We start from the raw sequence: 22,816 nt of genomic DNA on the forward strand, positions 1-22,816 counted from the left end.
ATGCAAACACTTCTTTACCGCCTGTTATGCACTATCAACTTCTTGCATTTGTACATGCCATGGCACTGAACCAATCTCCTAAGCTTGTCATACTTACCAGCCCGATAATTCCACATGGACCTCGTCTTAATTGCAAAATCTACACCTTTAGCCACCTCCCAAGTCAAGACCCTATGATCACTCTCACCAATTGGTGGCAACGTGGTCATATTCGTTACAGTCAAATTCTCAGATGCAGTTACCAGGTCAAGCACTCTCTGACCCCTAGTATTTTCCATTACATGCTGTCACAGACAGTTATCCCTTAATAACCGCATAAAATCCAATTCCTTCCTCCCATGTGTCCTCTCCTCCTTCCAATCAATGTTACCATAGTTGAAATCTCCCATAATAATTACCCTCCTTCCACTCATTTCTTCTATTTGCTTATGCATACTGTCTCCACCATCTATTCCATCACCTGGTCTATAGCAGCACCCAACTGTATATTTAGTTCTGCTAATTTCAATCTCACACCAAATAGCCTCAAATGTGCTCTTTTCTCTATCCTGCAGTTCCACTTCTATTGTTCTTGGATGTAGCTCATCAGCTATCATCAATAACACTCCACCCCCATTTTATTCTCCCTGTCACTCCTGAACACACCATACCCCTCACATTCAATCCCACTAGCTGTATCATCTTCTGTCAGCCATGTTTCACTAATGCCAATAACTTGTGGTCTAGAAGTGCCAACCAAGGCCAAAAATTCTTCCCTCTTGTTCCTAATACTTCTGGCATTTGTATACATGAATTGAAGAAGCCAATTTGTCCCATCCCTATTTTGATGCCTTATACTAGCTATCCCATTCTGATTAATGGTCTTTCCCACTTGCTTGGGCATATTACACACATTCACACGCTCAACTGTCTCCCTAAAATCTGCAAATCTACTTCCCCCCCCCTAATAACTCTAGTTTCCCTGGTTCTGTAACTTCACTTCCACCACATTCGACAACACCTTTTCAAGTCTCCGCACACCAAATCCATTCAAATGTAATCCATCCATTTTGTACAAATCCTTTTGCCCATCGAACTCATTCCACACATCCACATATTCCACACCACTCATCAAATATAATTCACACATAAAGTCATTAGCAATTATGGCTCTCCTTCTATACTCTTCACTGTCATGCCGTGGCAACAGACTCACCATCCTAACTCTCTCACTCTTTTCTTTTGCCACCTCAAGCAATTCCTTCACATTCTCACTCATAGCCTTTTTATTTCCTTTCAAATCATTTGTACCCACCACCACTATCAATTCCTTCACCCGCTGTTTTTGCATCTTAATGCATTCGCTTACATTCTTTACGGTCGCACTGGGTTGGTATGGTTTTGTTAAACTCTCAACTAACATACCTCTTACTAGGGAATCTACATACAATACACGCTCTTTCATTTTATTTACGCTCACTATAATACCCTTATTTTTTCTATCATACTTTTGATTATTAGTCGGTATGCTTGTTAATGATTGTTGCCAACGTTCCAGTTGCTGGTTTACACTATGTATTGCTCCGTGTAATAAAGCTATTTCACTAATTGCATCTGTGTCGTCATTTTTATTTTCCGATGATTCATTCAATCGTCCTGTATGCTTAACTTCATTCACTCTATCAACGCCACTCTCACAGCTATCAGGTACTACCTCGCAAATATCCTCGTTCATACCTCGAATATCGCTGTTATCTAGTTCCTCACTTTCGACAATGATATCACTCACACGACCTGAAACATTCTTTAAATCATCGCATTCTTTACACTTTTTGCACACATTTACTCCACAATCATTGTTTAACCAGACTCCAACTGCTATTTTAAAGAATAAATATTTAATGACTTAAACTGAGATAAAATATGAAGTTTTAATGAAAATGATACAACTAGTTTCAGCCTTTTACAGCCTCCTTCAGGTATCCACTAAAGGTAGAACACAGTAATAAAAATTGAAGTTACAAAAAACTGAGAATTACAGGCAAAAAATGCAATACATAATTGACACAAAAACGTTGTATTTTTCAAGTTGTTCTATCTAACGCGCTTTTGTTTGTTGCATGCGAGCTTGCCAGTTCTCGTGAACGCCAGTATTGAACAACTGCAGCATGACTATCAGGGATGTTGTAACTCAAATTGTTGTTCAAATGTTCAGGATTAAGGAGCATTTCCCTGGACTCCAAGATTTTCCTTTCAAACTCCAAGTTTATTTAAGAAACAACCATACTATCCCTGTATGAGATCAATTAACTCACCTTCAACAAATGAAAATGTCTGCATAAAAATTCCTCTCAGATCTTTTCCGTGTGAATAGCACAATGTCTAGTTGTTCCTTTTAGGTGCACTATGTCAATGCTACATAGTGCACTGACATAGAATATATATATATATATATATATATATATATATATATATAACCCAGCCACTGGGGAGGGCAAATTAGTCTTCTCGGTGCCAGTCCCAAGCCCGGATAAATGGGGAGGGGTGGCGTCAGGAAGGGCATCCGGCCATAAAAAAAACCATGCCAAAACCAAGGATGAAATGTTGAATAACAGGGAAAGTACCACGGCTAGGGCGTACCCCATAAGCGACGCGCAGTTCTGTCGCCCGAGGACTGTAAGAAGTGGGCTAGGGCTACTGAACCAAGAGTGGGTTCAACTAAAGAAGCGAGTCCAACAGAAAGAGAGTGTGTGTAAAGTAAGAATCAGGTCGCTGAATGTGGGTATGATGAATGAGAAGAGTAGGGAGATAGTGAACACGATGAGAAGAAGGAAGCTGAAGATCTTGTGCGTGCAGGAGACAAGGTGGAAGGGCAATAAAGCAAAGGAGCTGGCAGAGGGATATAAACTGTTTTATAGGGGTGTTAATGAGAAGGGAAGAAACGGAGTTGGAATTATCATCGATAAGGAGCTGAAAGGTGGAGTCTGCGAGGTGTGCCAGAAGAATGATCGGATTATGAGCGTTAAGCTTGAGATGGGAGGAAGTGTGGTTACGCCCCACAAGTAGGTTGTGATGAGGAGGAGAAAGAGACTTTCTGGACAGAACTTGACCAAGTAGTAATGGGAATCCCTGATGGTGAGAGAGTGATCGTCGGAGCAGATCTGAATGGGCATGTAGGAAGGCGATGAAGTAGTGAAGAAAGGGTACATGGGGGTTGGAGTAGTGGTGAAAGAAATGAAGAAGGTAAAAGAATCATAGAATATGCTGTGACCTTTAATCTGGCTATAGCTAACATGTGGTTCAAGAAGAGAGTTGGGCATCTGATAATCTATAAGAGCGGGGATAGCATGAGTCAGATTGACTATATTATGTGCCATAGGAAACATCCGAAGGAGGTGAAAAACTGTAAAGTGATTAATGAAGAAAGTGTAGCAGCACAGCACAGGTTGGTTGTGGTAGACTGTGATATAAAAGGGGAAAAGAAGAATAGACGGAAGTGGCGGATACAGAGGAGAATAAAGTGGTTGAAATTAAAGAGGAAGGCCCAAGGAATAAGTTTAAAAAAAAGGTATTGAAAGAAATGAAGTTACCAGAGGATGTGGAAGAATGGTGGGACGTTAATAGTCGGAACATTAGAAAAATTGGAGAAGAGGTGCTTGGTATAACATCAGGAAAGGGACTGCCTGAGGATAAGGAGGCATGGTGGTGGAATGAGGAGGTGCAGTTGGAGATCAAGGAAAAGAAAGAGGCAAAGAAAAAATGGGACATGACTGGAACTAGAGCTGACAAGGAGGCATATAGATTAGCGAAGAAAAATGCAAAGAGAGCTGTGGCAAGGGCGAAAGCGAGGGCAGTTGATGAGGTTTATGAAGAACTGGAGAGAAACGGTGGTGAAGCGCAGCTGTTGAGAATAGCGAAAGCCAGAGATAAGGCCTCGAAAGACATAACATCAGTCAAGCAGATAAAGGATGCCTCAGGAGTAGTATTACAAGAGGAGGACAAAATCAGAGGAAGATGGAAAGAATATTTCCATAAACTACTAAATGAGGAGAATCCGAGAGAGGCAAACGAGAGACTGGTGCAAGACATAAGTAGAGAGGAAGTGGATTGGGTACTGAGAAAAATGAAGAATGGAAAGGCTGGGGGGGCAGGGCAGCGAAGGCATGGATATGTTATGGGATCTGATGAGGAAAATAGCCCAACAGGAAAAGATACCAGAGGAATGGAGAAAAGGTATTCTTATCCCAATCTACAAAGGAAGCGGAGATGTTCAAGACTGTGGCAACTATAGAGGGATCAAGTGATGTCACACACATTGAAGATATGGGAAAGAGTAATTGAAGGGAGGATACGGCAGGAAACGAAAATTGGTGAGGAGCAGTTTGGATTTATGCCAGGAAGAGGGACAAGGGATGCGATATTTGTGCTAAGGCGATGGAGAAATATAGAGAGATGCAAGTGGAGCTGCACATGGTGTTTATAGACCTGGAAAAGGCATACAACAGAGTGGCCAGGCAGGAGGTATGGAGGTGTAAGAGGAAGAAGGGGATGTCGGAGAAGTACGTGAGGATGGAGAAGGAGATGTATGAAGGAACAGAAACTCAGGTCAGGTTTAGCGTCGGCATGACAGAAGGGTTCCCTTGTTGTAGGGCTACACCAAGGGTCAGTTCTGAGCCCCTACCTCTTTGACTTGGTCATGGATGTACTAGTGGAGGATGTCAAGCATCCTCGCCATGGAGCATGCTGTTTGCCAATGACATTGTTCTATGCGAATCATCCCAAGAGAAGCTTGAAAATACCCTTGAAGATTGGAGAAAGGTATTGGAGGAGAGAGGCATAAAAATGTCAACGGGGAGTGACGAGGATATGATCATACGACTTCAGGGTGAAAGGCTAATTTCAGGGAAGATATTCAAGTAACTTTGGTCGGTCGTCGAGAGGAATGGTGACTTGGATGAGGAAATACAGCACCGAATAACATGCAGCTGGATGAACTGGAAGAAGATGAGCAGGGTCCTGTGCAACAAGAGAGTGAGTTGTAAGAGGAAAGGAAAGCTGTGTAAGATGGTGGTGAGGTCGGCAATGCTTCATGGTGAGGAGACGTGGCCTATAACAAAGGCACATGAGAGGAAGATGGAGGTAGTAGAGATGCAGATGTTGAGATGGATGAGTGGTGTGACAAAGGAGGACAGGATAAGGAATGACTATATCAGAGGGACGGTTAAGGTAGGACCAATTGGCAAGAAGATACAAAAAAGTAGGCTGAGGTGGTTCGGACATGTAGAGAAGAAGGGTGAGGAGTATTTTGGTAAACGAGTGGAGTATATGGAGTTGGAGGAAAGGAGGAAAAGAGGCAGACCCAAGCTCAGGTGGAGGGATAAGGTGACAGAGGATCTTAGGAAGAAAGGATGGAGTTCGAAGGACGCCCTGGACCAGAGAACTTGGAAGAGGAAGGTTAAAGATTGGTGTGCCGGCCTCGTTTAACACGGGATAAGGCATAGTGAAAGAAGATATATATATATATATATATATGGTAGGGATATCTTAAAGGAAGTAGTGGAAAAAAAGGTTCTGGGAATGACAGTAGAGAAGGACCTAAAATTTTAGGTACTCATTTTTAAAATTTTGTAAACTGCATAGTGGATTATGGCAATGATGAGAAGGACACTGACAAGAGAAATAAGAATCTTATGGTTCCACTGTATAATGCTTTGATCAGGCCACATATGGATTATTGTGCACAGACTTAGTTGCCTGATTTTCAAAAGGAGAAAAGGAGTTCCAAGATGATTAACTATGGTGGTCTTGGAACAATAAGTATGAAAAAAACTGAAGAAATGTAATTTGCAGAGGCTAGTTGATAGGAAGAGAAGGGGAGGATATGATTGAAACATATCAGTTGGTAAGAGGTTATCAGATTAATGTGGATGAGGATTTTTATAGAATGGGGGAACCAAGGGAGAAAATAAGAGGTCATCCCTGGAAGCTGTATAAGGAGGTTTCTTCATGGAGAGTTTTTTTGTTAATAATTAATCTGAATACACTTTAATTTTAATTAGTTCAGTGTATAGTTGATTATTTATGATGATTTATATGTATTGAGAAAGTGTGATGTAGCACTGACATAGTGCACCTAAAAGGAACAACTGGACATTGTGCTATTCACATGGAAAAGATCTGAGAGGAATTTTTATGCAGATATTTTCATTTGAAGGTGAGTTAACTGATCTCATACAGGGATAGTATGGTTGTTTCTCAAATAAACTTGGTTTTTCATCCTGTATCCAGGATAATTTGCCTGGATACAGGATTCAAAACCAAGTTGCAATTAATGAACAAAAATACCATTAGTGGATAGTAGCTGGCACATAGTATGTAGGTATAGGATTAACTTAAGTAAATGGCAGGTTGTGTGGTGCAGAATGCAAAGTGTCATCACATGACACTTTGCCTCCATTTGTTTATTATTAATAAACAAATGGAGGCAGCACATTGGCTCAACAGCCCTGTGTGGGCGCTGGCCTTCTTCAGAAACTTCTGCAAGCCTTCCTCATTCAATGCACATTCAATCCATCTTCTCATCTTAATTTAGGTCTTCCAATTTTTCTTTTCCCTTCTGGTTTAGAATTAAACATCTTCTTAACTATTCTATTACTATCTGTGCATATCTGTCCAGCCCAACTTAATCTATTTATTTTTATGTACTTAATAATGTCTGGCTCATTAAATAATCCGTATAGTTCATAGTTATATCTTTTCTGCCACACACCATTCTCTTGTACTGTTCCAAAAATATATCTGGGAACTCTTCTTTCAAATAGACCTAGCAATCTATTCAATCTTTCAGAGGCATAAGTTAACACTGGTCTTACAAGTACTTTGTACGTAATTTTTTCTTGAGATTACATGTGACTTTAGGTATTTCCTAAGTCTCAGAAGCATCTATTTGCAGAAAGAATACGTTGTTGTGTCCTGAATAAACCAAGAAAAAGAATTACCATTTAATTATTCAGGAACAACTTTAAAAAATAGGCAGAAAATGTGGTGTGTTGGCTATATACTGGAAAGGTAAATTTTTGTATATAACACTAAATTAGGAGTAAGAAATTGTATAACAAATGAAAATGAAAATGTAAGACCTAACCTGTTATGCATAAGGGTCAGATAAAGAAATTAATTAAAGTGTTAAATTTATTTAAGAATCCCATTTCATGTGTTATAAGGTAGCAAAACCTGTAAGCCAGAGTCCAAGGGTCACCTTTTGACCGTCCAGTGTTATGTATACGGGGGGAGAGAGAAGTTATGAAAAAGAGAAACCAGAGCACTTTCCAAGAAAAACACAAGCGCACGTGCGATGTAATAGCAGGAGCTGGACGCCGTGGGAGGCATGAGGCATCTGTCGTAGTGTACCAAGTAGGGCTAGCTATTTCCTTGGACTAGGATAGCTGTGTTATGTCGTGCGACAGAAGAACCAAGTAGATGCCGTATGTTCTGGCTAAGCTCCTGAGCCATATCGTCCTTCCCACGGAGAATCCGGCCGTATAGTTTGTAGTAGGTGACCAGACGGATAGCAGACTGAGAAGAAGCCTTGATGTTCTAGAAAAGGCAGAAGAAAACATCGAGTATCATTCCAGTGACGGTAACATAGACTCTTGTGATATATTTTTCAGTTGAGGAATTGTGTGCTTTCTAAGGAACAATTTTGTGTAGTGGACTTACTTTATGGAACTTTAGGAACTGTTTACAACTTGGCATAGGCCCATTTTGTTTGAGAACTGTCTGCCTAGAAAGGCCATCTTTTTTTTATTTGTATGAATTAGTAGTAATGTGTTAAATAATATAACTAGTGACCACGTGAGTGTAGAAAGTGTGATACGTGTTAATGAGTTAATGTTAAGTTGCATATAGAGGTGGTACAAGCAAGTTTGTTCATGTATTTTGTTTAGTAGTATTGAACCAAAGCTTTTACTTGAGAATGATTCAGATTACTTAGTAGCGATGCTTACTTGTATAATTTCTTTTATTAATAAATATGTTTCTTAATACCTGCCTGATCTGATTTAGTATATGAATTCAAACAGCCACTCATAAAATCACTATCTAACTTAGCGGGAAGAAACCACATGTATGATTAAACAAAGCGGACCACGACTGCATGTAAGAATTTAGTGAACAGAGATTAGATTTTATGATAGTTCATTTATTGTGTATCATTCTGAGAGAGCCATCCTGGATAAGAGTCTCATCTATCCTCGGTATTGGCTGGCGCAGTTAAAATATAAATTTGTCAATGCTTATCGGGTGGACAGTCTCAGAAGATAAGTTAATGTTCACGTCCCATACAAGGACAAAGCCCTGTGGTTACACTATAGAGAGGCCAGAGATCTGCTTGTTTAAAAAGGGGAGAGATTTAAGTAAAAGAAACGAAATAAGTATAGAATAAAGTTTAAAAGGAAAGATATACGAGAATAAAAGATTAAATTAAATAAGAATTAAAGATAAAATAAATAAGAAGAAGAAGTTATAACAAATGGCACAGTTGATAGGATTTATTTAGATAGATATAATAAAACAAGATATAACAACATCTCTGAATCTCAGTACTGATATCATTTTTACAATTAACTTCTGATCCCAAGTATATAAAACTATGTACAATTTAAATTTGAGAATGATTATTATCACAGATCTTTCTAGTTACTGGCATATGCTTTGTTTTTTCTTGGTTAATCTGCAAATTCATCTTCTTTGCTGCCTTTTCTAAACTGATGAAAGTTTCTTCCATTGCTTTTCGTGTCCTTCCTATAATATCGATATTGTCTGCTTGTTGGAAATAATTTGTACTGCTTTGTAGAAAATAGTTCCTCTTGTATTAATTCCAGCATCTCTGAAAATCTTTCCAAGTGCTATGTTAAACAGTAAGCAAGCTAAGCCATCCCCTTGTGATGATATGTTCTAACTGTAGATGAATTAATTTACTATGTACAACTTATAAAATTTTCTCTAACATTCTATTTAAGAAACTTTATCCCTATGCAGAGAATGTTATTGACGATTATCAGTGTGGATTCCATCAAGGAAGATCTACAAATGATCAGATTTTAATATACACCGATTACTTGACAAATGTAATGAATTTGGAATCGAAACACAACACCTTTTCATAGATTTTAGAGCCGCATATGATAGCATAGATAGACCTAACTTATTTATTGCAATGGAGAAACTACATATTCCAAGAAAACTTATTGTTTTAGTTAGAGCTACAATGAGAAATACTCGTTATCAGATCAAAATTCAGAACATGTTGTCTGATCCAATATATATATAAAATGGTGTTCGACAAGGGGAGGAAGCACATCATTTGAATTTAATATGAAAAATTTAATATGTGGAATATTTGCATTGGTGAATGTGAGTCGATTATGGGAGAAGGACACAATGGTACTAGAATGTGGCAGAAATGTGTGGTAATTAGAAAGATTGAAGAGCACACATTGTTGATGTGAGTGGAAATTCAAAAAGAGGGAACAAATGAATTGATACAGTAGGTAATGACACATACTAAGCTGCATGTGAGCAAGAAGAATTGTTAGAATGTACGATGGAAAGTGCACTGTGAAAAAGATGAGAGAGTGTGAAAGTAGATGTAAAAATAATCATAATTTAAAATTGTGAATATTTTTACGTATTGTTTATGTTAGTATGTTTATTAGTTTTAGTTTCATAACATGCATTGTCGGCACTTGCGATGTGCCCATTATTGAAATTATTTTGTCAAAGGGATATGTAAAGAAGTTAAAAAATTGATGTACTTATCGGATTTGATATTTGTATTACTTACAGAAACTTCATTATAGTTTAAAATATTAAGTTGTGTTTTGAAGAGACATCCTCGTTATGCTAATGTAATCTACGTGTCAGCCACTGTATTTAGTTTCTCGCTTGCCACTTTCATGAAGTGCGCATGCTCGCCGAGAAGTTTGAGGTGTGATTGACAGCTGACAAGAACAGCATTTGGTATCAGAATAACGGCTGTAAACAAGAGGAGTGTTCGGGAGGAAATCAGAACACAGTCCGGCAGACATTTAGATTTGGAGGAACTTGAGTTTTTTTTATGTGACAGTCGGATGAAAATTAATAGTATATTCCGAAAAGAAAATCGTGGAACTATGAAGTTTTAAAGTGGAATAAGTATTGATAAATAAAAGGGAAATATTGCTATAGGCGTTTTAAAAGGAATATTGGAGGAAATGCTAATTGGAAGATTTACAGTAGGTTCCAAAAAGGGAATTGTATAACTGCGAATTTTTTTATTTTAAAGAGTTAAAGAGTTAAGACTGTCAATAAGCATTAGTGAATAAAATAAGAAATTGCTATTTACGTTCTAAAGGAATGTTCAAGAAAACTCTGATTAGGAAGTTTCATCTGTCTTAAGGACGCCAGATCTAACTATTATTTCTACTAAAAAGAGACAGAATTGAGTTAGGAAGAATTAATGTGTGCTACATGAGTGATGAGAAAGGATCCTATGAAAATGAAGAATAAAGTCATATGTCTTTGGAGAAGGGCCTTCACAGAGAGAGAAACTGACTATGAACATTTTGTCATTGTGCAAACAAAGTGTTTAGTCCAGTCTTAAGTGTAAGTTTATTTTTAAAAAGGCCTTGGATCTAATTAAATTTGTAGTTAGTTATGTAATATTGTTTGAAGTGTATATACATTGTTTTTGTTTTATTAAATGTGTTTATTTTGTATTTTGGTATTGAGTCAGTGATTTATTTGGATTCTGAAAGAAATAGTAAAAAATAAGTCATTGCACCAATCGGAGTGAACCCTTGTGCATATAATATATAGGTACACTCGGAAATAAATATAAAAATAATCGTTGAACAGAGATCATCTCTATAGACAGGATAATATTAAATTAATAAAAATCCTATATTTAAATAATGGCACAGCCGGTAGGATTAATATTATGATAATATCTTCTATATTAACATAGATATGAAAGAAATTGAAAAAAAAAAAAGAGTTTGGTTCACACCACTGTTGAAAATTTTGAGGCTTCAACAAGGGCAACATGTTGAAGCCTTTTTTTTTTCTTTTTTTTTTTTTGAGCGACTAGGAAAAGTGCTTCAATTAAGAAATAGAAAGGAGCTGAACATAAGTAAAGGAAGAAAGGATCAAAAAAGCAGAAATGGCAAAAAATGATATAGTAATATCATTTCAACAGCATTTCCAACAGCATGGTTGTACTGGGTGAGCAAACAATGAAATTCAATGAGATTCAGAATCTTTCCCATCTTCAACAGTTGTAAAGCAGTTCCACAGATGGGAAAGATTCTGAATCACTACAGTATGTTTGCCATGATCTTGAAGGGTGTCACTCTCTCACTGCATGTGTTAGAAAATTAGGAGGACAGAAACCAGAATCCTAGCTCTGGGAACAAAGCATGGCAACAGTCACTTCAAGCCCCAAGGTGGTAGGTAGTGTTTCATCTATCATCTAATTGGTTTAGTTTGCATTTACTTCAACTAGGAAAATATCCTTTTACAGTGGTAATGTTTGCTGATAGTGCCACAATCTATTTAGTGGAAATGGACTACACCTCAAGAAGGTAGGATTGACTTATTATTAACATCTGATCTCCATGGAGTCAGAGACTCATTTTGGGAGGTACACACTATCGTATGCAAAGCTCATCCAACCATGCCTTTAACATCTGACTTCCATGGAGTCAGAGACTCATTATGGGAAGTACACACTATCACACAAAGCTCATCCAACCATGCCTTAAACTGATTCAATGTGTCTACATTCACAACACACTAAGGCAATGCATTCCACACACCAACCATGCTCCTCACTCCTCTTCTCATACCCTCCTTATACAGTTTCTAGGGATGGCCTCTTGTTCTTCCCTCACCAATTCTATGAAATATTTCTTTCATTTCATACCTTAACAACTCCTGACCAATATATGTCTAAATCATATCCTCCCCTCCTCCTCCTATTCACAAAGCTTTGCAATTTATATTCTTTCAATCTATCTTCATACTCCATTTTCCAAAGACCACTGACCACTTGGTCTGTGGTGACCAAATCTGTGAACAATATGATGCCTGATCAAGGCCTTATATAATGGTATCATAACCTCTTTATTTGTGCAAATCAGGATCCTCAGCATCATTACCATTATCCAATGTGACATCTTCACAACATGTGCAATGTTGCTCTTGAATTTCAGGTACTTGTCCATCACCACTCCAAGATCTCATATCTTCTCTACCTTCTTTAAAGTTTCCCCACCAAGTGTATACTTTGCATCCCATTATTGCTTACCAAATTTCAAAACCTTAAAAATTGCAACATTGAACTGCTAGTCCACTTATGTGCCCATTCATACAACCTATTCAAGTCCTTCTGTAAGGCCATAACATCTGCTTGACTCTGCATTGTTCTCCCCAATTTTGCATCATCTGCATATCACTAGTTAAACCAATCCCAATATCATTAAACAATGAACAACAATGGTCCAAAAACTGAACACTGCTGCACACCACTAGTGACATACCTCTTTTGGGATACTGCACCCCCATACACAACTTTCTGATACCTACAGACAGCCAGTCACTGATCCAACTCAGAAGTCTGTTACCCAATCCACTCTCTTTCAATTTATTTACCTCCTTCTCTATCAAAAGCTTTTGAAAAATCTAGGTATATCATTGTACATGCATCTCCTTTGTCCAGTACATTGATCACCTTGTCATAGTACATAAGTTGATAAAACATGATCTCTCTTTAACAAATACATGCTGACTATCATAGAGAATACTGTGAAAGACAGTGAGATGATCATAAATGAAATTTTATCGTTTGACAAAACAATTTTGATTAGCCAAATTTTTTTATCATTTCATCATTAAAGGTGGTTCAAGATATTAATAAAAGTCTGCTGAATATAGAATACTAATGCTTGCATTAACATCTTAAATGACATTAGGTGATAAAATGAGGAAAATACTGGCAAATAAAATTATGTTGAACAGTATAATTTTTTATTGATGATGAATCTGTACATTAAGTAACAAATCCATATTAATCATGTACGTTTGAACTTGCACATTAGATAGTCGGATGAACTCAGCTGTAAGTTTGTATCTGGAATCAACTGGACTCAAAAGTGTTACTACATAAGGGATATTTGATTCTCTGCTCGTTTGTCTTCATTTGTGTGGTGTCATGAAGAACTATTTAAAATCGCCGGTCTGGTTGGTCGAGTGCGAAGCATATCTGCTCTCCAGCCAATGTGGGTTCGAATCGTGCCATAAGCACAGATGTTTGTAATTGTCTGTGAAAATACTAGTGGTGCTGGTGGGTGGTAAATGGCGTTGGTGTAGTAGCGGTTCATTGTAGTTGATGGATTGAGTGGAAGGTCACCTACTCTACAACAGAGAGTTGTAGAGTAGGTGCCCTTCCTCGATAAGTCACTGGACTCCCTGGAGGCATCATGTAATAATTATAATAATATCTCAGCTTGTGTCACATGTAATGATGGAACTGTTATGATGCATTAAAAGTGGGGTTATCAAAGTAATGAAATAAAAAATTCCCTTCATTAATTGTGTGGCGTTATGCTATTATTTAGTATTGGTGTTGTTATGAAAGCCATTACAGGTATTGAGAGATGTAAAGCATTTATCAACAAACTTTTTCATGTGTAAAAATTGTAAAACAGTGCAAGAGAATGAAAGTGGATCTCCTTTGGATGCTATCAAAGGAGTTTGCAAGAGCATGGTAATGGTAACTAGATTTTATGCTTGGAGAGTGGTAAATGAGTGGGATGAGTTGCTAGAGGTGGTCATGGTCATGGGTGCTTTGTTAATGAATAATTTTAAGGTTATGATAGATATGTTGAATAATGGTTAATGCAAACCTTCCACAATGAGTCTTGAGACTCCATGGAGATGTCCGCATAATAATAAGATAGCTGTTCACTTTCTGAAGAGCATATTGCATGAATATATCAAATTATGCTCAAATTAATAGTGACTCTAAATATTAATAAAATGTTGTAGTTTTATAAAAAAATGAACAACAGCAAGAACATACACAATGTATTTCAAAATTAATCAAACACTTTGAAATATTTATTGCTGAGTAACTAGGCTGCATAATGAACATACAGTTTAAATTAATTTGTAAAATAATTATCACAGTTATTGTTATAACCTTGCAAGTGCTCAATGTGCTACTTAGTCATATTAAACCTAGTTCATCATCATCAACAGCTTTCTTCAGTCCACTGCTGAATAGATGCCTCTCCATGCTTCTTCCATTTTGGCCGATCTTGTGCATCTTTCCACCATATATCACCTTGTTATCTCATTGTCCCATCTTATTGTTGGTCTACTTGTTTTCAATAACCATTTTTTGATGTCTATCTGTTGTCAGACATTCTTATCACATGTCCTGCCCAGTGCCATTTTCTGCCTGTTATTACCATGAGGTCTTGGGTAATAATAATAATAATTACTAATGCAATGTCCATTTCCTTTGCTTACTTTCTTATTCAAGTCTTCTTTTTATCCAAATGGGCTATTCCCAAAATAGATCTTTCTTTTTGTGTTGTTTTTAGTATCTCTAGATGTTTTTTTTTTAGACAGACTTAAGGTTTCACTACCATAGATCATTATTGGGAGTACACACTGGTTGTAGATCAGGCAGTCTGGTAAATTGTTTTTAAATATATCTCTAGAATGATTAAAAACTTTCTATCTGCTGTAAAATGAGGTATTGGGATCTATTTCTATCTGCTGTAAAATGATCATTATTGGGAGTACACACTGGTTGTAGATCAGGCAGTTTGGTAAATTGTTTTTAAATATATCTCTAGAATGATTAAAAACTTTCTATCTGCTGTAATGAGGTATCAAATCATCCACCAATTGGTGAAAGTGACCATGAGGTGATTACCTGGGTGGTTGCCAGCAGTGCAAGGACCCTTGTGAAAAAAGGGTATATGTGGAACTACAAGGGGGGGGGGTGATTATGAAGAGCTCAGGAGACAGCTTGCAGGTGTAGCATGGAATGAGGAGTTAGCTGGAAAAGAGATTAATGCAGCTTGGGGGATTTTCAAAAAATATTTAGTAGATGCAATGTCTAAATGTATACCATGGGTGAGAAAGGTTAAATAAGGTAGGTGTGAGATGGATGAATAAAGAGATTAAGCATGCAATACAGAGAAAAAGGGCACTGTGGAGGCAGCATAAGAGAAGTGGAAGTAACCAATTTCATGAGGTCTACAAAGACCAGGCAAGGAGGGTGACTTGGTTGGTGAGAGTAGCTAAAGAGAGGTATGAACAGCAGTTAGCTAATGAAGCCAAAAAGAATCCTAGGGAGTTCTTTCAATATGTAGCCAGCAAAAGAAAGAATGATTATGGAAGGATGACATTGATTGGAGGAAATGGTATAAAGACAGCTGTTGCAGAATGTGTGGTGGAGATACTTAATGAGCAGTTCATAAAGATCTTTCAATCTTGTGAATGTGACTTCATGGAGAGATTAAGAGCAGTTGATGATGGGGAGGAGAGACTGACTGTAAGTGCGCAAGAGGTGTTTGGGGAGTTGAGTAAACTAGATGTAAATAAGGCTGTAGGACTTGATAATATATCACCACGTATTCTGAAGGAATGTGCCAGAGAGTTGACACCTGCCTCGACATATTTTTTTAATACGAGTTTTTAACACTCTTTAGGGACTTGCACTTGGTCAAGTCCCTAAAGAGTGGAAGGAGGGCAAGATTGTGCCACTTCATAAAGGAGGTGATCGAACTCAAGCATCAAACTATAGGCCTATCTGTGTGTCAGGTGTTGTGGTTAAGTTGTTGGAGAAGCTTGTGAGTACTAGGATCCAGAGTTGGGTTGACAACAATGGTATAATCTTTGATGGACAGCATGGATTTGCTAAAGGGAGGTCATGTTTTAGTAATCTACTTACTTATTACAATAAAGTGACTGCTTCCTTGGACAGAGGAGAAGGATACACAGTAATATACTTGGATTTCGCAAAAGCTTTTGATAGAGTACCTCATGATAAGTTGACAGTCAAACTAGAGCAGATGGGGTTGGATATTAGATTAGTGCATTGGTTGGAGACTGGCTATCTGATAGGTATCAACAAGTTGTGTATGGGGGTGCAATATCCAGGAAAAGGAAAGTCACTAGTGGAGTGCCTCGGGGATCTGTTTTAGGGCCATTACTATTTAACTTGTATATTAATGATATTGGTGAAGATTTGGATGGAGATATTCAGTTGTTTGCAGATGATGCAAAGTTGGGACGAACCATAAAGAGTAGTGAAGATGTTGTGGCCTTGCAAGAAGACTTGAATAAATTGAGTGATTGGGCAAGCAAATGGGGATGCGAGTTCAATGTTGCAAAATGTAAGGTTTTAAAATTTGGAAAACAAAGATGGGATGCAGAATTTATGCTTGGTGAGAATATATTGTTGGAAGTAGAGGAAATAAGAGATCTGGGGGTGATAGTGGATAAGGATCTAAAATTTAGGGGACACATCGCCAAAATTGTGAAGACAACACAAAGACTTCTGGGAATGATGCGGAGGACACTGACGTGTAGAAGTAGGGAGATTCTTGTTCCATTGTATAAGGCTTTGATTAGGCCACACATGGACTTTTGTGCCCAGATTTGGTCACCTGGTTTTTCAGAGGGATGAAGAGATGTTGGAAAAGGTTCAAAGGCGACTGACTAAGGTAGTTTCTGACCTCTGGAATGTCGAGTATGAGTAAAGATTGAAAAGATGTAATTTGCAGAGTCTAGTGGAGAGAAGGACGAGGGGAGATATGATAGAGACCTACAAGTTGGTAAGGGGTTGTTATAGGATCAATGGTGGAGAAGTTCTACAGAGAATAGTGGGAGATCAGGGGAGAACCAGAGGTCATCCCTGGAAACTGTATAAAGAGGGTGTGAGTAGGGGAGTGAGAGGCAGGTTTTTTTCGTGCAGAGTTGTGAGTGATTGTTATGCCTTGCCTGAGAGTGTGGTGTCTGCAAGGAGTTTGAATGTGTTTAAGACGCGGTATGATGAGATGTGTGTGAGATAAAAAGACCTCCTAGATGAGTCTTTGACTCCATGAGGTCTTGTTTAATAATAATAATAATAATAAAACCTGCTGTAATTCTGACTGAAACTTCATTATCAAGTTTATGGCTCTTTGTAAAGATTTGTCGTATATATTTGTATGATTTATTTCAATTTGTTTTCTTTCCGGAGTATTTATACTATACATTATTTTTGATTTATCCAAATTTATTTGTAGGCCTATCTCCAGATTTACTTCACTTTCTTCTCTTCACATTCATGGAGGTATGTGATTCTAATCTCCCATGATAACAGACTAATTGGGAGATGCATTTTATAACTTTCTGCCAGCTGTATAGTAAAATAATAAGAAATGGAAGGAGGGGTGGGATGGCATAGAGACCCTCGAGTTATTCTAAAAGCCTAGGATCTGAAGAATCAGAGGATAACAAGATGAAATTAAGGAGACAGGAAAGTGATTTGACCACCAGAAAAGCATGAAGTATGATCAAATCCAGCTCAGGTACCTTGAGATTGCCAGTCCTGTGTTCACCAGATATGAGCTCTTGAGGCAGAATCCTAGTTAATAAATATCTGAGTGTGTTCAGTTCATTTTGAAACAATCGTTATATATATGTATAGTAATTAGTCATGCAAAATTTAAACAGTGATTTTTTGTTTCAGTAATTTTTCTTATAAAAAAAATAAAAATCAGTATTTTCTGTTAACATCGTAATCATACATAACAAACATGATAATCATTGACAACACTATTTTTATTACCTTGTTTCTAGCCACCTGCCGTGTCTCTTCATCCATCCAATCATTTTCTTCTAGTAATTCATTAAATGCCTCTCGTATGTTATGTATCATTTCTAAAGCCTTGGGTAATCAAAAAAAAAAAGAAAAAAGTAATCAATGAAATTCTAAAGATTATAATATTTGCAAATTTTCCCTTTGAGAAATTATAAAGCAGTTTTTCCTTTTTTGTTTTAACTGAAAAAAAATCTAAAAATTCTTTTATTATTATTATTTTTATTACTATTACATGCCATTGCCATGAAATCCCAGGAATCACCATTAGAGGTCACAGTGTTTTTGCCTGTTAATTGTTAGTGTTTCTGGAGAGTTTCATGTCTTAGAGCAAGAAATTAGCTAGTTCATGGATGGGAGGAAAAAACCCTAGTTCTATATGAGAATGGCTAGTTTACCTTCAAATTGAAATATTCTCTTATCATGGCAAGAACTGAACTTAGGTCTTTCCTAACTGATGAGTGCATGTCTCATCATTCTTCCAACTGAACTGTTCATGAGTTTAAAATAATTATAAAAAACTATCAAAATCTGGAGTATATCTAGTTATTAATACACAGGGTAACATGATAAAAAAAGAACAAAAGAAAGAAAAAATCAACTTCAAGGGTCAAACATGCAAGATACAGTAATGCCAATTACAAAGTATCTTGCCATAAAATAGTAACTTCTTTTAGACAGCATAATCCTTCTACTCCCCCTCCCCCCTCAAAAGAAAAAAGTACATGAGTTTTAAGTAGCAGTTTGATGGGTTTCTGTTGATGGCGAGGACCTCTCATAATGAGTCTTTGACACCATGGATGTCTGATGATGATGATATATAAACGAGTGAATAAAAGCAGTTATGTATTTCTAGGAAGATTTAAAATCCCTGGTCATTTCAACAAACATTAATCCTTAATTTACATTAAGGAACATGCTGTAAATATTAAAATAATTATAGAGGCGGCTGTGTTCCTGAACAAATATTATTGTTCTCTATCAATAACATATTAAGCAAGTATCATAAATACTAGTCTACAATATCTGTATATAATGGAATTTAAAAAAATAATATCCTCTATGGAATCTGCAGACTCATTGTGGGAGATTCATTCATCTGATAACATATTTTTCATATCGAATCTTAAAATCCTTAACACTCACTGCATTAACAACATATTCTGGCAATGTGTTCCGTTCACTCACAATTCTTCATGTAAAAAATCTTCTCCTTACACCCCTCTTCACCACAATCTTACAGAACTTCCAAGGATGGGCACTAGTTCTTCCCCTCTTGCCTTCTACTCTTTTTAGAATCCCCTCACTAAATTAACATTTCTACCATATCACCTGTTTTTCCTCCTATCTACCAAATTGAAATCCATTCCTTCAAACTCTCTCTATATTCAACATTCCAGAGTCCTGATAATATCTTAGTCACTCATCACTGAACCCTCCCAATGTTTCCACATCACAGGAGCTAATGTCACTGGTAGCTAGTCAGAAAAATCACATGGAAGTGTTATTCATGATAATAAAGGGACCATAATAGAAGAACTTAAGAGTTCATGAAAATGAAAAGCTAAATGAAGCATCTGGAAGGTGAGATTAAAGACCTAAAGAAGAGATTGACTGATGTGAATGAGTGTCATTAAAGGATAATTGTATATCACTGTATGGGAGACTCAATCATTAGAGATATGATGACTAATAAAGTACACAAAACATTATTTCCTGGTGGAACATTGAAACAAATAACTGATACTTTGCACAGAAGAAAGGAGTGGACATCAGAATTAATGGTAGTTGTAGGCACATATAACTTAGTGAAAAAAGGAATGTGATAGAGACTTGAGGAAGTTGTTGTGGGAAGTGAAGGATAATAGCGTTGTTGGAAAGTCACTGATGTGTAGCCCAGATATAACAATAATAGCGAGGTGAGAAGGAGAGCAGAGATAATGAATAGTAAGATACCATTTTGCCTTCATATACTGTAAGCTGCTATTACACAAAAATCACAATTAGCTTACAACTTCAAAAAACACTATGCAATCTATGCATTCAGCCTCAGCCATCACAAATAATTAAATTTCTGGAAATAAATAAAATAAAAATGTGGTATCTCATTACTTATCTTCTTTTTTTAAATACAGCTTTTAATTTAAAAAAATTTAAATAGCTATGACAATTAAGCGGGGTGAAAGAGTGGATAAGATGATTCTGATGGTGGGCACGAATGACTTGAGAGGCAGTATGAATCAGGTGGCAAGAGATCTGAGATTCATGCCTAAGGTTGTATGAAATAAAATGCAGAGAAGAAAGATAGTGTGTGTTGCCCAGGCATGAAAATGACGAGCTGAGCAGAAGAGCAGTAATAACGAATAGTATAATATCCAGAATGTATCAGAAGAGAGGATTGGAATATGTGGATGCTCGAAGGGCATTTGAGGACAGAAAGGAACTGTATGCGAGAGACTGCTTACATTTGAATGAAGAAGGGACGTAGGCATCTGGAGAGATTGCTGTTTTCTGAACAAGTCAGTCTGTCAATGCAGGAAAACTAGAATTCCCAGGGTGGATGGTAGCAGGGGTGGCCTCTTGTGGGAATGAGTGCTTGGGGGAAGGGGAATGACATCAGGTAATGTTCAGTCCAGTGGAGTCTGGAGGAAATAATGAAAGGTATAGAAGCAGTTACATTTTTATGCTTTATACTAAAGCCAGGAGTATCTGGAATAAAGGAGATGAATTGGTGGAGCTGACATCAGCCTAGCCAAAGATTATTGGGATCTCTGAGATGTGGTTGACGGAAGATGATATAATAAAATGAATTGAAGTAGCAGGGATACAGCATTTTTTGGCAGGATAGGAAGGGAAAACATGGTGGTGGAGTGCTGCTTATGATAAGTGACAACTTATGTCCTCTAAGAGGGGAGGTTTTGGAAGGCAGTGACACTAATGGTTTTGAAAGCATATGGTGTGAGATAGAGGTGGGCAAGACAGGATATTTAGTGGAGTGTTGCTACAAACCAAGAGGTACAGAGGGTGGGGAGTAGGAGATGTTTAGGAAGTTGAGCTTGGCAAGTGCAAGGAGAATGATTGTTACGGGAGATTTTAACTACAGTAGTATAAGTTGAGACGAGGAAAATGTATATAGTAATAAGGGAATGGAATTTCTAGAATTCTTGAGGGACAAATGTCTTAGGCAACATGTGGTAGAGGGAAGGAGAGTTCTGGATTGGGTCATAGCATCAGAAGAGCAGATAATAATTGAGATATTGAGATAAACCCCCCCCCAGTTGGAGAGAGTGACCATGTGGTTTTGAATTGGAAGATGAATAGACATGCAGGAGTATCAAAGAAAAGGGAACCTATGTGGAATTATGAGGTGGGTGATTATAATAGTCGTAGATATCAACTTGGGGCAGTTCCATGAAGATCAGAATTGAAAGCCGGGATATCATTAGTGCTTGGGAAATTGTGAAGGAATATTTGTTAGCAGCAATAGTAAGCTGTATTCCACGAGTGAAGAAGAAGACACGATTTGGTGTAAAATGGATGACAAACAACATCAAACAGGAACTGCAGGTGAAAAAGAGGCTATGGAAGAGATATAAGGAGAGGAGTGGAGAGCAGATGCATGAAGAATATAAGACTCAGGCTAGGAGAGTGACTAGTATGGTAAGGAAGGCGAAACTGGAATATGAGAAGAGATTGGCACTAAGATCCAAAGAAAATCCTTGTGAAATTTTTAGCTGTATGGCCAGTAGGAGGAGAAATGATTGTGGAAGAATGACATTGTGGGATAAAATGGGAATAGCGTGACTGATGCAGAGGACATAGTGGAGTTGTTCAATAAACACTTTATTGGAGTATTTCATCCTGGAGAAGAAGGTTTTAATACTAGAGGGATAGGGGGTTTGAGGTTTAGAGGTGCAAGAGGAGAGTGTGTTCCAAATACTGAGTACTCTGGATGTCAGTAAAGCTGTGGGACTAGATGGTATTTCACCACAGGTTTTGAGAGAACGTGCTAAAGAACTGACAGCTCCGTTGACCTGGCTTTTCAATGAAAGTCTGGCTGCAGGAAAGGTGCCCATGGAATGTAAGGAAGGTAGTGCCATTGCATAAGGGTGGTAGCAAACTGGAAGTGTCAAATTATAGACCAGTTTGTGTTTCATCAGTAGTTAAGATCTTGGAGAAATTAGTGAGGGACCATATACAGCATTAGGCAGATGAGGGAATTTTATCTGTGAGAGTCAACATGGATTTGTTAAGTAACATGACAAGAGCAGTTGATGAAGGAAAGGCATATAGTGCCATTTTTTTTTCGATTTTGCAAAGACATTTGACAGGGTGCCATATGATAAGCTGATATTTAAGTTTCAGCACATGGATTTAGATGTTGGGTTAGTCAAGTGGGTTCAGGATTGGCTGTCTGATAGGTATCAGAGAGTTATGTATAGTGTGGCAATATCAAGGAGGCAGAAGGTTACGAGTAGGGTCCCACAAGGGCTGAGTATTGGGACCTGTATTGTTTAACCTTTATATCAATGACGTTGTCAAAGAATTGCAGGGGGATATTCAGTTGTTTGCAGATTATGTAAAGCTGGGAAGGGTTATTAGTAATAGTGCAGATGTGGCAGACCTGCAAGAGGATTTGAACTAGACTGATGGGCAAATGAATTGGGGTATCAGTTTAATGCAGCAAAATGTAAAGTCTTGAAGTTTGGGATACATTGATGGCAAGTTGCATACTCAATTAGACGAGCTGTACTGGAGGAAGTGGGAGATAAGAGATTCTGGGGGTGATGAATGATAGAAACCTGAAATTCAGGGAGCATATTGCAAAGGTGGTAAAGGTAACCCAGAGGATTGCTGCAATACTGAGAAGGATGCTGACCTGCACAGATAAGAGTTATCGTTCCGTTGTATAAGACC

The 22,816-nt window shown here is 37.6% G+C and overlaps 1 protein-coding gene across 1 annotated transcript in view; it reads right to left on the bottom strand.

The window, feature by feature from the left end:
- Positions 1 to 22,816, bottom strand: part of Nep1 (M13 family metallopeptidase neprilysin 1) — a 275,024-nt gene that overhangs the window by 111,261 nt on the left and 140,947 nt on the right. Inside the window, exon 9 of the mRNA XM_090394673.1 lies at positions 17,870 to 17,968. Within this exon, the coding sequence (XP_090250799.1) occupies positions 17,870 to 17,968 (99 nt within the window). The remainder of the gene's footprint in view (positions 1 to 17,869; positions 17,969 to 22,816) is intronic.

Source organism: Typopeltis vanoorti, chromosome 6 (genome assembly GCF_054136105.1).
Source record: "Typopeltis vanoorti isolate ZY-2024b chromosome 6, IOZ_Tvanoo_1.0, whole genome shotgun sequence".
Lineage (NCBI taxonomy): Eukaryota > Metazoa > Arthropoda > Arachnida > Uropygi > Thelyphonidae > Typopeltis > Typopeltis vanoorti.